The following is a 20,517-nucleotide window of genomic DNA, read 5'->3' as shown; positions in this document are numbered from 1 at the left end:
GTATGTTAATTAATTAAATAGTAAATTTAATGACTAATTAATTAATTAAATAGTAAATTTAATGACTAATTAATTAATTAAATGGTAAACTAAATGGCTAATTAATTAAACTGTAAATTCTAATAATTATTTAATTAATTAGACATTGTACGTACTATTTAATTAATTATTAAATTTAATGACTATTTAATTAATTAAATACTGGATTTAACGGCTAATTAATGAAATAGTAAATTAATCGCTCGATGAATGGAAATTACGTTTATTTAGAGAATCATCCCAGGAGTTGGCCGAGTCGGACGCGCCATAGGATCGTCTTCGGGCAGGACTTCCGGGCGCGGAACACGCCCTGGTGAATTCGAGTGCCTCGTTGCATTTGCTCTTTGCAATGCGACATTGCTCGAGGAGTATTTCGTTGCCAAGTTTCTCCGCTAATGCCATCATTTCGGTGAAATGTTCGGGAGGTGGCGGCGGTCTTGCCATGAGGAATTGCTGTGCCCGTCGTTCTCCGGCTAATTTCGCCTCTTGGGCCCATTCGTACGCCCTGTCCTGGAGCAAACAGCATCTCGATGTATCCTCAAGATATTCCCTTCTGTCCTCCAATCTCGCGCTAAATCCACGCAAATGATGCTTCAACGATCGAGCGAGCTCGCGAAGTCCACTTGCGCTCGCTGCCTCTGCAAGGTCGCTTCCTTTATCCAAATGTCTCTGCAAAAATTACAAGAGAAAAAAGAAATTAATTTCAAAATTCATTTTCACCTTTATTCAATTATTGTGACAATTCATTTACATTTCTCGGAAAATAGAATTTTAATTAAAAACGCGATTTTGACATTTTCTTTTTCAATTATCTACTTAATTAAACTTTATTTTAGTTTTACAATTAAATTTTTTAATTTTAAAATTCAATTATTAATTTTAAATTCAATTTCTTAGATTTTAATTCCATTTTAATTCAATTTTCTAGATTATAATTCAACTTTAATTGAATTTTGTAATTTAAAAAGTAAATTATTAATTTTATAACATTCAATTATGAATTGTAAAGTTCAATTTTTGGATTTGAATTCAATTTGAATTTAATTATTAATTTGGAAATTCAATTTCCTACATTTTAATTAAATTTTAATACAATTTTCTAGATTTCAATTCAACTATAATTGAATTTTGTAACTTTAAAAGTCAGATATTAAATTTAACATTCAATTATGAATTGTAAAATTCACTTTTCCAGATTTACATTCAATTGCAATTCAATTTTTTTTTACTTTAATTCAACTTTAATTGAATATTTTAAATTTAAAATTCAATTATTAATTTTAACATTCTAATATGAATGGTAAAATTCAATTTTTCAGATTTTCATTCAATTGCAATTCAATTTTTTAGATTTTAATTCAATAATAATTAAATTTTTTAATTTAAAATTCAATTACTAATTTTAACATTCAATTATGAATTGTAAAAATCAATTTTTTAGTTTTAAATTCAATTACATTTCAATTTTTTAGACTTCAATTTAACTTTAATTAAATTTCTTGAATTTGAAATTCAATTATTAAATTTAACATTCAATTGTGAATTGTAAAGTTCAAGTTTTTAGATTTTAATTAAATTATTAATTCTATTATTAATTTTAAATTCAAATTCTTAGATTTTATTTAAATTTCTAGATTGTAATTCAACTTTAATTGAATTTTGTAATTTTAAAAGTCAGTTATTAGTTTTAAAATTCAATTATGAATTGAAAAATTCAAGTTTTTTGATTTTAATTCAATTATTAATTCAATTCGGAATTTTAAAGTCAATTTCTTAGATTTTTTTCAATTTTAATTCAAATTTCTAGATTTTAATTCAACTTTAATTGCATTTTTTCAATTCAAAATTCAATTATTAATTTTAACATTAAATTATAAATTGTAAAATTCAATTTTGCAGATTTTAATTCAATTGCAATTCGATTGTTTAAATTTTAATTAAACTTTAATTGAATTTTTTAAATTCAAAATTCAATTATTAATTTTATCATTCAATTATGAATTGAAAAATTCAAGTTTTTTGATTTTAATTCAATTATTAATTCAATTCGGAATTTTAAAGTCAATTTCTTAGATTTTATTCAATTTTAATTCATTTTTCTAGATTTTAATTCAACTTTAATTGAATTTTGTAAATTTAAATGTTAGTTATTGATTTTAACATTCAATTATGAATGGTAAAATTCAATTTTTTAGATTTTAATTCAATTGCAATTCGATTGTTTAAATTTTAATTAAACTTTAATTGAATTTTTTTAATTCAAAATTCAATTATTAATTTTAACATTCAATTATGAATTGAAAAATTCAAGTTTTTTGATTTTAATTCAATTATTAATTCAATTCGGAATTTTAAAGTCAATTTCTTAGATTTTATTCAATTTTAATTCATTTTTCTAGATTTTAATTCAACTTTAATTGAATTTTGTAAATTTAAATGTTAGTTATTGATTTTAACATTCAATTATGAATGGTAAAATTCAATTTTTTAGATTTTAATTCAATTGCAATTCGATTGTTTAAATTTTAATTAAACTTTAATTGAATTTTTTTAATTCAAAATTCAATTATTAATTTTAACATTCAATTATGAATTGAAAAATTCAAGTTTTTTGATTTTAATTCAATTATTAATTCAATTCGAAATTTTAAAGTCAATTTCTTAGATTTTATTCAATTTTAATTCATTTTTCTAGATTTTAATTCAACTTTAATTGAATTTTGTAAATTTAAATATTAGTTATTGATTTTAACATTCAATTATGAATTATAAAATTTAATGTTTTAGATTTTAATATTGCAATTCGATTGTTTAAATTTTTATTAAACTTTAATTGAATTTTTTTGAATTCAAAATTCAATTATTAATTTTAACATTAAATTATAAATTGTAAAATTCAATTTTGCAGATTTTAATTCAATTGCAATTCGATTGTTTAAATTTTAATATTAAACTTTAATTGAATTTTGTTTTATTCGAAATTCAATTATTAATTTTAAATTCAATTTCTTAGATTTTAATTCCATTTTAAATTCAATTTTCCAGATTATAATTCAACTTTAATTGAATTTTGTAATTTAAAAAGTAAATTATTAATTTTAGCATTCAATTATGAATTGTATTCAATTTTTTACATTTTTATTCAATTTTAATTAAATTTTATTAGATTGAATTATTATAGTAATTATTTATTTATAATGTTAATATTAATTTTTTTGACATTTTTTTTCCTTTTCTTCACGTTTCTTTTCTTTTCTTTTTTTTTTTATTAAAACAATAATAATTAAAAAATGTATGAATTGGAAAAAAGTGTCTCGAATTTCCCCAAAAATATCGCTTAATAGCTTCATTGAGAGGAAGAATAGTCGGCAACACGTGTCAATGAAGAAGGATCCATAAATATCCCTTTGGACTTTGTAATTGACGACGGATCATCCCTTTTAAACACGGAAGGTTACTTAAACTTCAATCAAAAAGCCCAGAGATGGAATATTATCGCCCCCTTTATTCCCACAAACTTCATTAGCCCGCCCCTTCGAAATATTTCCTGGACAAACGAAGGGAGAGTATTAATTAGACTCTTAAATGCTTTTTTCTATAAAAAAAAAGAAAAAAAAATGAATTGAGGAACAAAAAATTCGTAATGGAGCAAAAAGTCCTGCGCTATTACTTACAGTTTTAGTTTCTTAATTGTATTACTAATTGAATTAATATTTAATATATTAATAATAATAATTATACTAATTACTAACAATAATATTACGATAATAATAATTATACTAATAATAATATTACGATAATTAGCAATAATTAGTAATATTTAGTAATAATTAGTAATACAACTAAAAAACTAAAACTGTAGGTAATAGATTCTCGACTAGGTGAATGATACTTATAGTCCATCGATTCTATCTCGCTTTCGAGAGAGTTTTCATGCCCCCTAGGCGGAAATCACCAGAAACTATTGGCGCGAAATTCAAATTCAGGTAATTTACAATTAAGATTTGGGACAACAAAAGTTATTTTTATAAAAATTATTGAATTATTTTAAATTATTATTATTTTTTATTATTATTTTTATTATTATTATTATTATTATTTATTATTTTTTAAAATTATTCTCATAAAATTAACTTTTGTTGTCCCAAATATTAATTGTAAATTACAAATCTGAAGTTTTTACAGAATAGGGAAAATTAATATTACAAATCTCAATTATCATTTAAGAGGAAAAATATAAATTCATGTACCTTCGCTTTGGATTAATCTCTTATATTCGTTCAGGATACTTGTCGATTCGTTATAAGTACAAATTGTGACGAAACGAATTTTTCCGCTTGTATGATCATAAGTAGAACCACGAGTATAGAATAGGGAACATTTTGTATTATATAAAGAACTGGTTCATTTGAGGGAAAAAAAAAATCCTCGGCACGATTATCTTGCACCACCCCATAAATTAAATATATCATCTCTAATGTGACACACGCCACCAAACCATAAACTGACGCATATTAGCTACGCCCATATGGCGATTTATGTTGTGTAGAATACATTTGGGTACATGGGGGAATACATATTTTCAAAACTCTCTCACTCTTCTTAATATAATATATGGGGTTGAAAAAAATTAATGGGAAAACCTGTACAAATATTACTGTCAATATTCATTTCGACCGCAAAAGAAAATTACGAATTTAATCTGTAATCAAATTATTCCTAGACATAGAAATATTATTTATTTAATTAAGTTTATTTTTTGAAAACTAAAAAACTAATTTTTATGGAAAATAACAAAAATTGTTTTATTAATAATAAATAGTTAATTAGAGGTTTATTATGAATATAATAATTATTACTAATAGTCTAATACTACAACAGAATGTATTATTTAATTATTAATTTATTATTAATAAAATTTTTTTGAAATTTAATTATTTTTATTTTTTTCTTTAGTATATGACAATTTTTTTTATTTCTTCTGTTCTTTTTTCTTGTTCGCGCAGTGAATTTTAATGTTCACGCATTAAATGAATTATTTTTATTGTGAAAGAATAAAAATTTGCGCAGAAGAATTCCTGTAGCATCCTGTTACTTTATAAAAGATCTCATTTACATACATGAGACCTTTTCCATGCAAGATTTCTTGCGTAGGAAACTGATGAGTGGAAATGATGTACAACCATATTCATTTTACAGGAAATTATCATTTTTCTATTAAAATTCTTACGAAAGAATATATTGGCGAATTGAGGTCAAAAATGCTTAAGCGACAAATCAATTGGGAGGAAAAGAAAAATAATTTATCGACTAAAAATAAGAATTATTTAATTACAATTTTTCTTTTCTTTTTTTTTTTTGCAACATGAAAGAAGAAAAATTATTTGCAGTATTTTTGAGAAATTTAATTCTTTTTTAATTTTTTTTTCAATTATTCATTTTCTGAATTAAAAAGTTCAATACTTAATTTTCCTTTCAATTTTTAATTTACCTTTCAATTAATGAATTAAAAAATTCAATTATTTATTTTCGTTTTCAATTTTTGAACTAAAAAATTCAATTTTTCAGTTTTCCATTTAAATTTTGAGATGAAAATTCAATTATTCATTTTGTTTTCAATTTCTGAAGTAAAAAATTCGATTATTCATTTTTCCTTTCAATTTTTGAATTAAAAAGTTCAATTTTTAATTTTCCTTTCAATCTCGATTGAAAAATTCAATTATTTATTTTCGCTTTCAATTTTTGAACTAAAAAAATTCAATTTTTCAATTTTCCATTCAAATTTTGAGTTGAAAATTCAATTATTCATTTTCGCTTTAAATTTCTGAAGTAAAAAAATTCAATTATTCATTTTTCCTTTCAATTTCTGAATTAAGAAGTTCAATTTTTAATTTACCTTTCAATTACTGAATTAAAAAATTCAATTATTTATTTTTGCTTTCAATTTTTGAACTAAAAAATTTAATTTTTCAATTTTCCATTCAAATTTTAGGTTGAAAATTCAATTATTCATTTTCGCTTTCAATTTCTGAAGTAAAAAATTCAATTATTTATTTTTCCTTTCAATTTCTGAATTAAAAAGTTCAATTTTTAATTTTCCTTTTAATCTCGATTGAAAAATTCAATTATTTATTTTCGCTTTCAATTTTTGAACTAAAAAATTCAATTTTTCAATTTTCCATTCAAATTTTGAGTTGAAAATTCAATTATTCATTTTGTTTTCAATTTCTGAAGTAAAAAAATTCAATTATTCATTTTTCCTTTCAATTTCTGAATTAAGAAGTTCAATTTTTAATTTACCTTTCAATTACTGAATTAAAAAATTCAATTATTTATTTTCGCTTTCAATTTTTGAACTAAAAAATTTAATTTTTCAATTTTCCATTCAAATTTTAGGTTGAAAATTCAATTATTCAATTTCGCTTTCAATTTTTGAAGTAAAAAATTCAATTATTTTTTTTTCCTTTTAATTTCTGAATTAAAAAGTTCAATTTTTAATTTACCTTTCAATTACTGAATTAAAAAATTCAATTATTTATTTTTGCTTTCAATTTTTGAACTAAAACCTTTAAAAATTCAAGTTAAAACAAAAGAATTGAATTTTAAAATTAAATATTTAATTTCAATAAAGAATTTCAATGAGAAAAGTAAAATATTAAATTTCTAAATTCGAAAAAGAAATTTTTAATTCAGAAATTGAATGCAAAATTATAGATAACAACAATAATAATAATAATAACAATAATAATAATAATAATAATAATAAAAAAGTAAATAAAAAAATTAAAATAAAAAAGAAGAATTCATGAAAATAAGTGACAATTAAATATATAAATTGAAGGGGGAATATTTTTTTGGGAGTGAAAAATGAAATTTGAAATTAAATTATCAACTACTTGATCCAAAGATTCTTTGTAGCCTTTGACACATGTACGAAGATTCCATGAAAGTACCATAAATATTTCAGATTGTAAATTCACGGTTTGTACTCTGGGGATCATATATTTTCATTTCCTCTTCTTTGATCTTTTACAACATGGTGAAACATGAATTCCAAGCGTTCGAAAATTGTTTCTTAATACTTTTTCCAGTTAAACATATATTATCAAAACTTTACTGTCTAAAAATTTTTTAAAAAAATACTGTTTTGTAAATTGCTACAGTTTAAATTAAATAATTATAAAATATTAATTAAATTAAGAAATTAATAAACAAATTAAATTAACTAGTTAATAAAAACCAATTAAATTAAATAGTTAATAAACCAATTAAATTAAATAGTTAATAAACCAATTAAATTAAATAGTTAATAAACCAATTAAATTAAATAGTTAATTAACTAATTAAGTTAGATAATTAATAAACTAATTAAGTTAGATAATTAATAAACTAATTAAGTTAGATAATTAATAAACTAATTAAGTTAAATAATTAATAATCCAATTAAATTAAATAATTAATAAACAAATTAAATTAAATAATTAATAAACTAATTAAATTGAATAAATTTTGATTAATTTAATAAAAAATTATTATCACTTTGTTTCTATTTTCAAAAAAAATTCTATTCTATCCTATCCTCATTATCACTCTGTTATCATAATTATAATTATAAAAATGACAATGAACAAAAAATAATAGAAAGGCAAAAAATAGAGTTTTAAAAATCAAAAGCTTTCTCCCACTTTTACAACTGGTTTTTAATCGAATAATAATCGGAAATTTTTTTATACTCAAATTGTAATAATATTATCGAGCTATGAATTGTTTATGTGGCGTGAAAAATCTGGATTAATTAAATTATTATATTAATTAAGAAAGTAATTAAACTTTCAATTTAAATAATAAAAGTATCAAAATTAGTAAAAATAAATAAAACAATAAAAAAAAACAGTAAATTGAAAAAACTTGAGAAAGAAAATAAACAAATTTTAGAAAACTTGTACATGAGATTTTGAAAAAAAAAATGAAAAAACATTTTCAGTGCAAAGCGCATAAATTATTATTATAATTTATTGGATATTTTGTAAATTTAGATTTGAAGACAATTTTTGCATTTGAAAAAATTACAATTTTCCATTTAATATTTAATGACAAAGTAAAAAATAGCAAAATTCATGAAAATTTTATTCAGTCAGTAAATATTCAATGGATATTTTTATTTTTTTATCGACTAGATAATTTATTGAATATAATTTTCATAGGTAAATAATTTAGTTAAATTAATGGTTAATTTATTTATTTTTTTTTTTGCATTTTTGACATTCTTTATTTAGTATTTTATTACTTTTATTAATTTTTATTAATATTTTTTATTTTGCTGTTTTTATTTTTTATTTATTATTTTGTATTATTATTTATTATTTTTTATTTATTTATTATTAAGTGATAAAAATTTTTTTATTTAATATTTATTATTTTATTAATTGATAAAAGATTTTTTATTAATTATTTTTATTAAATCTATGAATTACAATTCATAACATTAATAACGTTAATTAAATAATTAATTAGCTAGGAGATTAGCTTTAGTTGGGTAAGCTGACTAATTAAATTAACTAATTAGCTAAATATTATTGAATAACGAACCAATTAGCTAATTTATAATTAATTAATAATTAATTAATTAATAAATTAATTAACTAATTAGCTAAATATTATTGAATAACGAACCAATTAGCTAATTTATAATTAATAATTAATTAATAATTAATTAATTAATGATAAATAAATAATAAATTTATTAGTAAATTAGCTAATTTTATAACTTATTCACTAATAATAAAGTAGATAATTAATATATAAATGCATTCTACTACTTAATTGACTAATTTATTTATTATTTAATTTAATTATTTATTAACTCATTAATTTTTTTGAAAAAAGACGTAGTTCAATAACAAATGTACTGTTAATTTTATAATATTTCAAAGAATAATAGAAGAAAATTAAAATTTACACCACACTTTAATAGAAAATAGTAAATTAGTGAGTAATATTGTAAAATATAATAAAATTTTGATTAGAGAAGAAGAGAATGAAAAAAAAAAAAAAATTGCAAATTGACTCTAAAATTGTAATTTTGTTATAATATTAGATGCTTGCACAAGTGATCGGTTAATAAACACGAATTCCTTTCCTATGGGAGATAACTAAGATTATACTTTCTAATTATGGCGATATTGGATCATGGTAATTGGCAGTTTATTTGCAGTGTCGCTACCAAGTTGGAAAGTCGTTAAATGCGCGCTTATGCTCACACATATGTATGTATTTATTTATTTATGTATATTACTTGAAACATGCAAGTTTTTATTTTTTTTTCTCTCCCTCTCTCTCTCTCTCTCTCACCTTCTATACTTTTAAAATGCTGCGAGAAAATTATCGCCATATAATGATATAGAGAGGCTGTGAATTGTTAACAGAAATTACGAAAGAATTCAATTTAGATTTTTAAAAAGGGGGAAAAAAAAGAGTTTTTTTTTTGCAGCAATTTGAAACAATATTAAGGAAATTAAAATGATTTTTAAAGTGCGAACAATTTTTTTCTTTAATTAAAAATGATTTTTTTTTAATAATAAAAATATTCTTTTTACGATTAAAAAAACACTGTTTTTATAATTAAAAACCATTTTTTTTTTAAAGTAAAAACAATTTTTTTTGGAAACAATTTTTTCAAATTTATTAAAAAATAAATGATTAATTTATAATTAATTTATAATTAATTATAATTAATAAAATTAATAAATTAAAATTATTAATTAAATTATTTAGATTGATTATTAAATTATTAATTTAATTATTAATAATCAAAGAGAAAATATGTCTTAATTAATTAATTATTTTAATTAATAATAATTATATTTAGAATAAAAAAAAATAAAAATTAAATTAATTATTAATTAGTTATAAATAATTAATTATTTTAATTAATAATAATTATATTTAGAATAAAAAAAATAAAAATTAAATTAATTATTAATTAATTATAAATAATTAATTAAACATTAAATCCAATTGTGATTTATTTAAATACTATAATAAATAAATAGTTTCGGGAAATTTTAACGAAGGTCAAGAATCAATACAATCGCACATAAATAATGAATAAACGGGATTTAATTTTGAATAATCAAAAAGTATATAAAAGAAGATTAGTGAAGAAAAAGAGGAAGATAAAGAAGAAGAAGAAGAAGAAAATGCGAAATGAATGGTGAATAGCGAAAATTCCCTAGAGGTGTAATTAATTATAATCGAGTCCCGAGAGGGAATTTTCAACGATGTAATGAATTACGCTTTGTTAGCGCCCCTAGCCGGACGAATAAATTGACGCTTCCGTCACGCCTCTTTACGTATAAAACATAAATGTTTTTTTAATCATAGTTTATCCTAATAATAAGGTGAATCTACTTTTCGAGTTTCAAAAATTAATGTAAATTGTAAATTGCATCTCATTTATTTCATTATTATATTTTGAGTATAGATTATTAAATTCAAAGGCAAAAAAAAAAATTAAATGAAAAAGTTTACTGGGAAATTAAGTATAGAGTAAATTACTAGACGATTTAGTAGGTGTTTTACTCGGTAATTTGCTCTGAGAATAAAGTTTTACTTCGTAATTTAGTGAGAATAAATTTTTACTCGACAATTTAGGGAGAATAAATATTTTGTAAGACATTTTGTAAAACATTTTGTAAAATATTTGGTAAATTGAATAGTAAACTAGCAGGTAAAGTAATTAGTAAACAAATAGACAAATTGGTTACTAAATAAATTGGTAAATTAGTTTCTATAAATTATTTGACAAAATGAATGGAAAACTAATAGGCAAATTAATTACCAAATAAACTAGTAAATTACTTAGTAAATTATTTAGTAACCTTTTTTGTAAATTAGTTGCCAAATTATTTAGTAAATTTGTTGATAAATTACTTGGTAAATTAGTTGATAAATTACTTGGTAACTTAGTTAACAAATTAGTTGCCAAATTATTTGGTAAATTAGTTAATAAATTACTTGGTAACTTAGTTGACAAATTAGTTGCCAAATTATTTGGTAAATTAGTTGATGAATTATTTGGTAAATTAGTTGACAAATTATTTGATAAATTAGTTGCCAAATTATTTGGTAAATTAGTTGATAAATTACTTGGTAAATTAGTTGAAAAATTATTTGATAAATTATTCGGTAAATTAATTTATAAATTACTTGGTAAATTACTTGTCAAATTGATTGGTAAATTTATCTATAAATTACTAAGTATATAGTACATAATTTACATGTAATTTAGTGAGTAATTAGTAGATATAATAATAATTAATTAATTAATTGAGTAGATGATTATATTGGTAATTTACTAGATAATTTAGCAGGTAAATGATTCATTAGATACATTAATAGAAAATTTACTAAGTAATTCACCAGTAATTTTAACAGTAATTTACCAGTAATTTACTAGCAGTTTACCACTAATTTACTAGGAAATTTTTTTCGTAATTTAGTAGTCTATTCAGTAGGTAATTTAATAATTTTCTAGATAATTTTTTTATGTAATTTACTTGGTAATTCAGATATTATTGTAAAAGATAATTTACTAAATAATTTGCTAGGTAATTTACTAGGTAATTTACTAGGTAATTTACTAGGTAATTCATTACATTTCTTATATATAATCTAGTGAGTAATTTAGTAAGTTACTTTGAGTAATCTAGTAGGTAATTTACTAGGTAATTTTCTAGATAGTTCAATTAGCAATTTAGTAGGTAATGTAGTTGATAATTTACTAGGTAGTTTACTAGATAATTTATTGCGTTTTTGGAAGACAATATTAATCAGTAATTTAGTCGGTTATTTTTTATATTTTAGTCGATACTTTAATAGATAATTTTCCAGATAATTCAGTAGGTAAGTTAATTGCTAATTCAGTCAGTAATGTAATGATAATTTAGTAGGCAGTTTACTGGGTAATTTAAAAAGTTGTTCACTAGATAATTAAGTAGACAATTTATTAGCTGAAATATAGTAGGTAAATTAGTAGGTAAACCAGTATATAAAATTTACTACGTTTTTCTACTGATAATTTAGTAAGTACTTTAGCAGGTTACTTGTAATTCAGTCAGTAATGTAATTTAGTAGATAATTTACTAGGTAATTTAATATATAGTTTAGTAGGTAATTTACTATATAATTTAGTAGGTAATTTGCTAGATGATTTAGTAGGTAACTTAATAGGTAGTTTAGTAGATAATTTACAAGGTGATTTAGTAGATAATTTAATAGGTAATTTAATAGATAATTTAGTAAGTAATTTACTAGATAATTTAGTAAGTAATTTACTAGATGATTTAGTAGGTAACTTAGTAGGTAATTTACTAGGTGATTCGGTAGATAATTTAATAGATAATTTAGTAGGTAATTTACTATAGGTGATTTAGTAGCTAACTCAATAGGTAATTTAGTAGGCAGTATACTAGGTAATTTAGTAGATAATTTAATAGGTAATTTACTAGATGATTTAGTAGGTAACTTAATAGATAATTTAGTAGATAATTTACTAGGTGATTTAATAGACAATTTAATAGGTAAATTAATAGATAATTTAGTAGGTAATTTACTAGATAATTTAATAGGTTACTTAATAGATTATTTAGTAGGTAGTCTACTAGGTAGTCTACTAGGTAATTGAGTAGGTAAACCAGTAAATAATTTATTTCGTTTTTTGTTAACAATTTAGTAAGTAATTTACTAGCTAATTTACCGTATGAATTATCAAGTAAATTTTTGTCGAATTTACCAGAAAGTTTACCAAGTAAACCACTAGATACTTAAATTAGATTAAAAATTAACAGATACAGTTAAATGTACACATAAATTTCTCTCTCCAAAAAGAGAGAAAAATTCTACACAAAAAAAAACAATTGGAAGAATTCTTTTTTGGGGCAGAAAAAATTTTTCTCTTATTACTTTTATGATGTTCAGTGTATATATATACATACATACATATATGATTTAGAAGAAATGGCAGATGTTGAACGAAGCAATAATTCTCACGAAAGAATTTTTCGTTTATAAGTGTATATATATAAATGGACAAAAAAGAAAAAAAACACTCTAGTACTTTATTTTTAAGTCTGCGAACGAGGGGTTAAAATGTTATTTTTCAAAAAATGGTTATTAGAGTCACGCTATATGGCCATTTCAATGTGGTGAAAATAGAGCCGTTTTGTTTCGCGTTAATTTTTACGCAGTAATTTACTGTTTCCAATAACCAATAATCAACGTTCAAAATCTATAAAAATTATTGTCTGTATATTTATTTCTCTTTTTTTATTACTCTCTCGAGGGATATTTTTCAAACTGTACAAGAGTGACCCTTGTCCATTAGACCCAATGGCTAAATGGACCAAAAAAGAGGGAAAAAAAAAATTCGTCCGAATGTAATTATTTTCTACAGTCTGTTTTTTTTAGGAATATTTTTTTAATTTGGCACTTTTGTTTTTTTAAAATTGACACATAAAATTGGGCAGAAAATTTTTCTTTATTTATTAAATGCTAAAATTAAAAAAAGGGTAAATAATTTGATTGTATAATTATAAACAAGTTTTGCAGATTTTTAAAAGTAATATTTAAAAGAGTACAATAAAAAATTTTAGTTTATAAAAAATAAATAAAAAAAACCTCAAAATTATTATTACCATTTTCTGTATTTATTATACCATTTTTAGTATTTATTATAGGTACACAAAAAAAAATCAAATATTTTTAATTAAAAATAAATTCTTATTTAATTACTTCATTAATTTGCTAATTAAAATTAATTACGTAATTTATTATTAAGGCCTATTATTATTATTAAAAAATCATTATATATTGCAACAATAAATAAATAAATTTATATATTTATAATTTATATATTTATTTTGCATAAATAAATAAACAAATAAAAAAAATTAAATTATTTTTTAAAAATTATTTAAATTATTATTTTTACTTTTATTCTATTTATTTAATTATAAAGCTACATTTTAATACATATTTTATTATTTATATAAATACTTTATTTCAAATACATTAGATTTCTCCAATAATAGAAAGAGAATTGATAAAAGAAAAAAATTTTTTTTTCCACTCATCGCAATTTCTAAACATGTACATAGTTTGTGTCGGAAACATTTGTAGGAACACGCGTCTACTCACTCAATGACGAGAGCGACAGTTTTCACTATAAACTTGCTTTTACAGAAAGCAATTTTTTCCCTCGAATTTAAAAAAAAAAAAAAAAAAACAAGAAAAAGAAAAAAATCTGACAAACTTGCTAGACATTTGCGTGAACGAATGCACTACGTTAGGTTGCTGACCAGAATGGAATGCTGTGGCATAAGAAAGTTGCACCTACGTATATACACAAATACTATATTTTATATATATGTATGACAATGTGCGTAAACACTTTGCAATTTATAACATTGCTCTTGTGTGTGTGTGTGTCAAAATTACAATGCACCTTCATTTAATAATCGTTGTCACTAAAGATCACATACGTAATAGTGAATTTATTTTTTCTTTACAAACTTATAATTTATTTCCCAAAAATCTTTACCTTTTCTTCAATTTTGAAAATTTTTTTTTAAACTCAATTTATTATTTTCTAATTTTTTAAATTTTAATTTGTTTGTGTATTATTTAAACAAATAGAAAACAGAAGAAAAATAAATTACAATCGACTTGGATTTTCTATTATTATTTTCATTTTTTTATCATTTTTTGATTTTATTTTTATTTATTTTTATTTATCCATACTTGTATTATTATCGAAATGATAATTATCATAGTAGTAATAATTATTGCTGTTATTATTATTATTTCTCCTTATAATATTGTTATTATTAATTATTACTTATTGATAAATAAATAAATAAATAAATAAATAACTAAAATAATACTTTTATTATTATAATTAAAACAATATTTTTATTATTATAATCATATAAATAATAATTATTATTATTATTGCTATTTTATTAATATTTTGAATTATTTTGCTTAAAATTGAAAACAAAATTTTTATTAATTTGAATTAGTAGAAATTTTTACTAATTTCAATTATTAGAATCTTTACTACCTAACTTCAGTTAGTAGAATTTTTTTTACAAAATTGAATCAATCGAAATTTCTACTAATTCGTTATTAAAAATTTTATTTATTAATTTTAATTAGTAGGAATTTTTACTGAATTGAATCAGTAGAAACTATTATTAAATTAAAACAGTAGAAATTTTTACTATTTTTTTTATAAAACAAAATTTTTATTACTTTTAATTAGTAGGAATTTTTACTGAATTGAATTAGCAGAATCTATTATTAAATTAAAACAGTAGAAATTTTTACTATTTTTTTTATTAAAAAAAATTTTTATTAATTTTAATTAGTAGGAATTTTTACTACATTTAACTCAGTAGACAATTTAACTAATTTGTTCTTAAAATTAATTTATTAATTTTAATTAGTAGGAAATTTTGTTATTAATGTAAATCTTTACTAATTACAATTAGTAAAATTTTTTATTAATTGAAATAAGTAGGGATTTTTACTTAATTGAATTAGTAAAAACTTTTATTATTTTGAATTAGTAGAAATTTTTGACTAATTTCAATTATTAGAATCTTTACTACCTAACTTTAGTTAGTAGAATTTTTTTTACAAAATTGAATCGATCGAAATTTCTACTAATTCGTTATTAAAAATTTTATTTATTAATTTTAATTAGTAGGAATTTTTACTGAATTGAATCAGTAAAAACTTTTACTAAATTAAATTAGTAGGAATTTACTATTTTTTTATTAAAAAAATTTTTTATTAATTTTAATTAGTAGGAATTTACTATTTTTTTATTAAAAAAATTTTTTATTAATTTTAATTAGTAGGAGTTTTTACTAAATTTAACTCAGTAGACATTTTTACTAATTTGTTCTTAAAATTAATTTATTAATTTTAATTTGTAGGAATTTTTACTTATTTTTGTTCTTAATGTAAATCTTTACTAATTACAATTAGTAAAATTCTTTATTAATTGAAATTAGTAGGAATTTTTACTTAATTGAATTAGTAAAAACTTTTATTAAATTGAATCAGTAGAAATTTTTCCTATTTTCTTTTTTTCTTTTTAAATTTTTATTAATTTTAATTATTCGGAATTATTACTAAATTTAAATCAATAGACATTTTTACTAATTTGTTCTTAAAATTAGTTTATTAATTATTATTTATTATTATTTTTATTATTTATTATTTTTACTAATTTGTTATTAATGGAAATTTTTACTAAATTAGTAAAATTATTCTTTATTAATTGAAATTAGTAGGAATATTTACTGAATTGAATCAGTAGAAACTTTTACTAAATTAAATCAGTAGAAATTTACTAATTTTTATTATTAAAAAAAATTTTCATTAATTTTAATTAGTAGGAATTTTCACTGAATTGAATCAGTAGAAACTTTTACTAGACTAATTCAGTAAAAATTTTTAATAATTTTTTATTAAAAATATTTTTATTAATATTGTAGTTAGAATTTTTACTAAATTTAAATCAGTAGACATTTTTAATAATTTAACTCAGTAGAAATTTTTACTAATTTGTTATTATATTTTGTTTATAATTAAAAATAAAAAAAATCATAAACTTAATTTGTTTTTAATCTTATTAGTTATACTATTTTTAATGTTTTGAATTATTTAATTAATTTCTTTATTTAAGTGGAATAAAAATTAACTAATAATTATAAATATGAAAAATAATAATAATTAAACTTTATAATTATATTGAAGTAAAATACATAAATAATTTCATTGAAATAAAACAAATAAATGTATATTAAATTTAAATAAAAAATAATTAAACAATATACAATAAAAAATAAGAAAAAAACCATAAGATTAATTTGTTTACAATCTAACAAAAATATATATTCAATGTCACAGAAATTTTCATTTCTTTCTAATTTCCGAGTGATGATGAAATTTAAATTTATAATATTCCCCCTCTCATCTCTAATGACTCGAAAAATCTCTTCAGATGATTTCAAGAGAATTTCAAAATGACATAAGTAACCAATTTTTTTTTTCCTCAATTTATATTCAAATAAAATGTCTTAATTTCATTGAAAGTGTTTCCAAATTACATAATGATGATAATGAAGATGATGATGATACTACAGCAAAGAAAGTTGTTTTGAAGAAAAAAAAACTTATATTTAAATTCATTTTCTATATAATATTTACAAAATATAATATTAGTGCGGAAATAATGACATAAATGTTTCCAAGTGAGTAAAAATAAAAATAGAATGCAAATTTTATCTAGACGCAACCTAGTGTGACTAAAAGAGGGTCTTTAAAAGTAATCACACGATAGCTTTATTGTATTCAGTTTTTCAATGAGTTTATTTGTATGTGTGTGTGTCTGTGTTTGTGTTTGTGTAGTACTTTTCTTTCTAGATTCCAAGTAACAAATCACTTGTCGCGATACTTTCTCTCCTTCTTCTTATATACATGTATATTGAAAATGTGATTTTACAATGAAGATGGGTTAATAAAAGAAAAAGTATAAACAAATATCTCCTTTTTCACGTTTGCATAAATAATGTGTGGGGGAATTTTTTTTTTTTTTTTTTGTGAAAATGCCTCACGAAGTTTCGTTTATTTAGTTATTTATTATTTGTTTAGTGCAAATAAATAGTCTTTCACTTCTACTTCTTCTATTTCTATTTAATCTCTACTCTGCTCTTCAATCAGAGGAAAGAGAGAGACAATAAAAATTTTGAATACTTTTAAATACATTTTGTTAGTAAAAATTCAGTAATTTTTTTGTTGAATTTTTTTTCATACTACCACTAATAAAATTATTTTTAAAATTACTACTAATAAAATTATTTTTATTAATTTTTACTAAATAAAATTATTTAGAACACTCCAAATCTGAATTATTAAAAATTAAGCCAATTATTTATTTTAGTAATGTTTTTGACTAAATTTAGTTATTTTTTATACTACTCTCTAAATTTAATTAGTAAAAATGTTTATTAATTTGAATGAACTTTTGCTTTTGAATTAGTAAATTTCACTAATAAATTAATAGAAATTACTATTTTTAGATTATTATTAGTAAACTTAGTATTATTAGTAAATTAGTATTATCAGTAAATTAGTATTATTAGTAAATTTATTTATTAGTAAATTTATTTATTAGTAAATTTGTTTATTAGTAAATTAGTATTATTAGTAAATTTAGTATTATTAGTAAATTCGTATTATTAGTAAATTCGTATTATTAGTAAATTTGTTTATTAGTAAATTAGTATTATTAGTAAATTTAGTATTATTAGTAAATTCGTATTATTAGTAAATTTATTTATTAGTAAATTAGTATTATTAGTAAATTTAGTATTATTAGTAAATTCGTATTATTAGTAAATTTATTTATTAGTAAATTTGTTTATTAGTAAATTAGTATTATTAGTAAATTTATTTATTAGTAAATTAGTATTATTAGTAAATTTATCTATTAGTAAAAATATGTTCTAATTTGAAATAGTGACTGACTTTTTGCTTCTGAATTAGGAAATTATACTAATAAATTAGTAGAAATTATTATTTATTAGTAAAACTATTTGCTATTTACTAATTCAAAAATCAAAAAGCAAAAAGTCAGTCACTAATTCAAATTCATAAACATTTTTACTTATTCAAATTCAGAGAGTACAGAAAAAATAATGAAAAAAGTATTTAAACATTAAAAAAAGTTTATATTAATCAATTTGCAATTTACAATAAATAAATAATTTAAACTTAGCAGAAATGTTTACTAATATGAATTAATACTTTTTACTAATTCCAATCAGTAGAAATAAATAAATTTTTACTAATTTGAATAAATAGAAATTGACAAATTGTTACTAAATTCAATTAGTAAAAATTTATAAATTTAAATTGGTAGAAAATTTTACTGAACTGAAACAGTAGAAATTTGTGCTAATTTTAAATTAGTAGGTAGATATTTTTACTAATTTAGGACTAATAGAAATTTGTAAAATTTCTATTAGAAAAAAATTTTATTAATTCAAAATTATTTAAAATTTTATTAATTTAAATTATAGTAGGAATTTAAAATTTTTTTTTTACTTAAAAATAAATAATACATATAATAAATAAAATACAATTTTTATTAATTTAAATTAGTAGAAATTTTTTTACTACATTAATTCGCTGGGGATTTTTTTTACTAAATTGACTCAGTAGAAAATTTTACTAATTTGTTATCAACAGAAATTTTCACCAATTACTTTAAATACAAGTAGAAATTTTTAACGAAATTGATTTTAGTAGAAGTTTTTACAAAATTGAATAAATACAAATTTTTACTCATTTTTACTAAATTGTCACTCAAAATAAATTTTTGCTAATTTGAATTAATCAAACTTGTTATTATTTTTAATTAAGTAATAATTTTCACACTAATTTGAATCATCAGAAATTTATTATTATTTTTTAATAATTAATTAATTAATTTGTTATGAATAGAAATTTTTGGTTATTTTAATTAAAAAAAAAAAAAATTGATTACGAAATATTGTACTTTGAGTTAGTAAAAATTTCTATTTAATAGAATTTTTTGAAATGTTTACTAATTTGTTATTGTAATAGAAATTAAAACTCATTTTAACTGGTAAAAATTCTTTATTATTTGAGTTAGTAGAAATTTTTGATTAAATTGAATCGGTGGAATTTTCTACAAAATTGAATCAGTAGAAATTTTTACAAAAATTGAACCAGTAGAATTTTTTATTAATTTTTTATTAATAGAAACTTTTACTAATTTTAATTAGTTGGAATTTTTATTAATTTAAATTAGTAGAAGCTTTTAGTAATTTAAACCAGTAACAATTTTTTCTAATTTAAATCAGTAAATGTTCTCCATAATTTTTTTATTTATTTACATTTTTACTAATTTTAATTAGTAAAAATTTCTTCGAATTAAAATTAGTAAAAATTTATATAAATAAAAGATTATGAAGAACATTTACTGATTTAAATTAGAAAAAATTGTTACTGGTTGAAATTACTAAAAACTTCTACTAATTTAAGTTAATAAAAATTCCAACTAATTCAAATTAGTAAAAATTTCTTTTAATAAAAATTAATTTAAAAAAAATTAATAAAAAATTAATAAAAAAAAATTAATACAAAATTAATAAAAAAATTCTACTTGTTCAATTTTAGTAAAAATTTCTACTGATTAAATTTTGTAGAAAATTCCACTGATTCAATTTAGTCAAAAATTTCTACTAACTCAAATAATAAAAAATTTCAATTAGATGAAATTTTTACTAATTTGTTATTAATAGAAATTTTTACTAATTCGAACCAATCAAAATTCTCATTAATTAGAATAAGTAGAAATTTTTAATTTCAATCCATAAA

The 20,517-nt window shown here is 19.7% G+C and overlaps 1 protein-coding gene across 2 annotated transcripts in view; it reads right to left on the bottom strand.

Annotated features, from left to right (window-relative positions):
• Positions 1-20,517, bottom strand: part of LOC122507149 — a 614,585-nt gene that overhangs the window by 10,699 nt on the left and 583,369 nt on the right. For both annotated transcript variants that reach the window (XM_043619714.1, XM_043619715.1), the window contains one exon: positions 261-708. In XM_043619714.1, the coding sequence (XP_043475649.1) occupies positions 261-708 (448 nt within the window). The remainder of the gene's footprint in view (positions 1-260; positions 709-20,517) is intronic.

Source organism: Leptopilina heterotoma, unplaced genomic scaffold (assembly GCF_015476425.1).
Source record: "Leptopilina heterotoma isolate Lh14 unplaced genomic scaffold, ASM1547642v1 Lhet_45, whole genome shotgun sequence".
Classification (NCBI taxonomy): domain Eukaryota; kingdom Metazoa; phylum Arthropoda; class Insecta; order Hymenoptera; family Figitidae; genus Leptopilina; species Leptopilina heterotoma.
This window is presented reverse-complemented; position numbering and strand designations above follow the sequence as displayed.